Source organism: Hyla sarda, chromosome 9 (assembly GCF_029499605.1).
Source record: "Hyla sarda isolate aHylSar1 chromosome 9, aHylSar1.hap1, whole genome shotgun sequence".
Lineage (NCBI taxonomy): Eukaryota > Metazoa > Chordata > Amphibia > Anura > Hylidae > Hyla > Hyla sarda.
In genome coordinates, this window is record NC_079197.1 from 154432014 (window position 1) to 154435343 (window position 3330).

A 3330-nucleotide genomic window follows, 5' to 3' on the forward strand; every position below is an offset into this window, starting at 1 on the left:
AAAACGGAAAAACCTCCGGTCCTTAAGGGGTTAAACTGCTGTCACAGGCAAGTTTATAGTCCAGGTCTGACCAGGCTTACATTTGTGACTTTTTGAAGGGGGTTTTCGACTTTTTATTTGCCTACATGTGACTTTCGTACTTGATAAATTCCCGAACACTGCAAAGTGAAAACTGAAAATTACTTAGGTAAGGCTTACCCACATGCCTTACCAAGCCTGGCTGTGTATGAAAGTTCTGTGAGACACTGTCACCCCAAAGAGATCAGGGTTTGCCATATCGGCTCGCTCATCTCTAACCAGCTGAAAAAACTTATACCAGAATTTCCATTTATAGTATTATACTAAAAGAGAAAATATACTAAGAGGATAAACAATTATTATTACTATAGTTTTTTTTTTTTTTTTTATTGGGGGTGGGGGTGGGTGAATAGGGTAGGGTAATTGGGAAAGATGGGGAAAGGGAAAAGTTTAGAAATTCTTTTATCAGCAGATCATCTAGGGCTCACTAGGCAAAGTCTGCTTTGGCACATGCGGCAAATGGCTTTATCCGGTGGAATTTCTCTGAAACGTCCAACGCTACGAAAAAAGAGAGAAAATTATATTATAGGCAGGAATTGGTGAAGTCAGTACAGGATAGACACAGATTGTAACAACTAAAGCAAATCATAACCAATATATAAAAAAACGCTACATGAAGCGATCCCGGCACAATAACATGCAGCACTATTACCCCTATTACCCATAAGGGGCCCCAGATACCAGTCTATTATGGTAGTAGGTAACAAATAATAACCTAACACTAACAGTATCAGACAGAAGTCACTCCAGAGTTATTTTGCTTCATGTGCATGAAAACATAATGGGGTCATTTACTAATGTGATCTGACCTTTTTTTCTTGGGTTTTACACCCAAAAAATTCTAAAAACCCAATCAACCATCAGTTTAACTCAGAAAATCCAAAAAAGAAGCATTGCCGTTGGGTCAAAAGGGGGATGTACTCTACAATTTTGAAAAATCCCAACAAATATACTTATGTGCCTACATAAAATGTGGTGGATTTGGGCTCTTGAAAACCTGACAGGTCAGAGCAGGTGTAAAATAAAAATGCAAACGTAGGGAAAATCGCCAAATTAGTAAATACCATAGAAAAAGCCCCAACAAAGAAAACTACCCTCAACTATTAGTAAATCAGGGCCAATAATTACTTACGTTTTATTACAAGCATCACAACGATAGGTGAATGTATAGTTGATGGCGTAGTCATGGCATATTGTCACCTTGGGCAGCTCGGGGTGTATTTGGGTGACTCTATCTGCATGGGCCTGCCATAGGTCACCATGACCATCAGTTTTGCTGCCATCAATAATCCACGTGGCCGCATGGCACATCTCGTGTGCTAATATGTCCCTTACGCGGTCTATAAAGAAAAGAAAAGATATGTACAATGAGTATAAAGACATAATACACCCCAATACCAGCCTGTTACTCTACGATGGATGAGATGTGAAAACTACCTGCAGAATCGCAGACCTTGTCCGATAGCTCTATTCGGCTATATCGCTCGTCATCAGAAATGCAATAAAAGCACTGGCCTCCTGTGGATGTCAGTCTCTTATTCCATGTGATCTTGATTTTAGGAAGCTAAAGAGGATGAAGAAAAGACACATTAAAGTCCATAAAATCATCATCAGATTCATCAATGATAAACAGTAAAGAGGTAGTCACCCCATCCCAGAGCCGCCCACATAACTATACTGTGGCTTCCCACCCATCTGAGGGCCTCACTCCACACTCCTGGGCCCCAATAACAAGGCACCCAACTCTTATGTGTGGTACAGGAGCTCAGCGCCATTCACTTCAGAGGAGCCAAACTGCAATACCCAACACAATCTGTGGACAGGAGTGGTGCTGTTTTTAAGAAGTGCAGCCTAATTCTAAACAATTCCTATAAAACATGTATAACCCAGATAGTGATCATACATACCTTATTGCCGAAGATGGTCTTATTATAAAAGGCAAAAAGCCTTTCAGCCAGGTCCATTTTAGTATTCTTAAAATCCTTAACATATCGGGATCTTTGTGATGTAATGGAAGCAAGGAAATAAGAATTCCGCTTCTTTCTCTGATGAAATAGAAAGAAAGTAAAAAATATTAATATAAAATCTAGAAACATGTCTAACTTTAACATCTCTAACCTCCATCCCTATTCCCCTTACATGAAGGCACCCTTATGAATGTGTTTCCCATCATCCTATGCCATGTGTAGGGTATGGAGGGTGTGAGGGCTCAGGTATGGTTACGCCATACATAGGGCTGGTGAGGACATTTACGTGGCTTCCTACAATATTAATATCTTTCCTGTATATGGAGACATTGGGCCATATTTATTAAGACCTTTATGCCAGTTTTTAGCATAACCGGTGACAAAAAGTTGAAAATGATGAAATGCTACAATTCTGCACAAAATATTGGGCCTATTCTAGATGTTGTCAAATAAATGACAGTTTACTCTAAAATTCAATAAATAGAAAACCTGAAAATGATGAAGAATTTGGAGCAAATCTTAGATTATAAATTGTGGGAAAAAAAGTTTCTTTTAATAATGCCAAATGTGCCACATTTATTAAAATCTGACACCAATCCCTTCCCCTTCCTCCAGTATTTATGTGCCAATAGATACTCCAGTCTTATAAATTCGGTCATTGATCCCAACTGACGTCAATCTGCAAACATCATCCAAACCGTCGGCCATTTTCCAGAATTTACTTATTGGCAACCTTCCCCAAATGTATAATAATGACCAATAACAAGTGACCCTCACCTGAGGTAAGTCCTCATCGCCCCCGTCCACTTCTCCTCCTCTCTCACGCTTTCTTTTTGTCATGTTTATCAAAATCGCACAGAACAGTCCTCGCTCTGCCAACTCCTACACACACTCTCAACGTAACATTGGGTGATCGGAGTATTGGTAGTTTTCACCATTGTGACATCACACATGTGACATCAGAGGGACATTACTGGTCATGTGACCTCTTCTTTGTAGAGCTGTGACTTTGGTCTCCATTTGATAATATACATATCATTTATACAGGCACGTGTGTGATACTTGGCGTCATATAAGGTCACATGCACCATCACAAATGAACTTTTTATGGTTTCAATGTATATAAAAAGAAATATGAAGTTTTTCCCAACTGATTTTTTTCTGCCGCTCTTATGCAGGTCATGCGTCTCCATGGTAACAGACAACAAACTGTGTAGTCTGCTCCTGCAGTCATATTCCCTTCTATCTGTCCTCTTTATCTGGCTATCCTATCAAACATACTGTA

At 39.5% G+C, this 3330-nt stretch overlaps 1 protein-coding gene across 1 annotated transcript; it reads right to left on the reverse strand.

Moving 5' to 3' along the window:
- Positions 1-387: 387 nt before the first annotated feature.
- On the reverse strand, positions 388-2949 carry LOC130290853 (germ cell nuclear acidic protein-like). Its single transcript, XM_056538991.1, has 5 exons — positions 2823-2949; positions 1986-2123; positions 1516-1642; positions 1211-1418; positions 388-576 (listed from the first exon to the last, which is right to left on the reverse strand). The coding sequence occupies exons 1-5, from the start codon at positions 2883-2885 to the stop codon at positions 492-494; spliced, it is 621 nt and encodes a 206-aa protein (XP_056394966.1). The 5' UTR covers positions 2886-2949; the 3' UTR covers positions 388-491.
- Between the last annotated feature and the right edge of the window lie 381 nt (positions 2950-3330).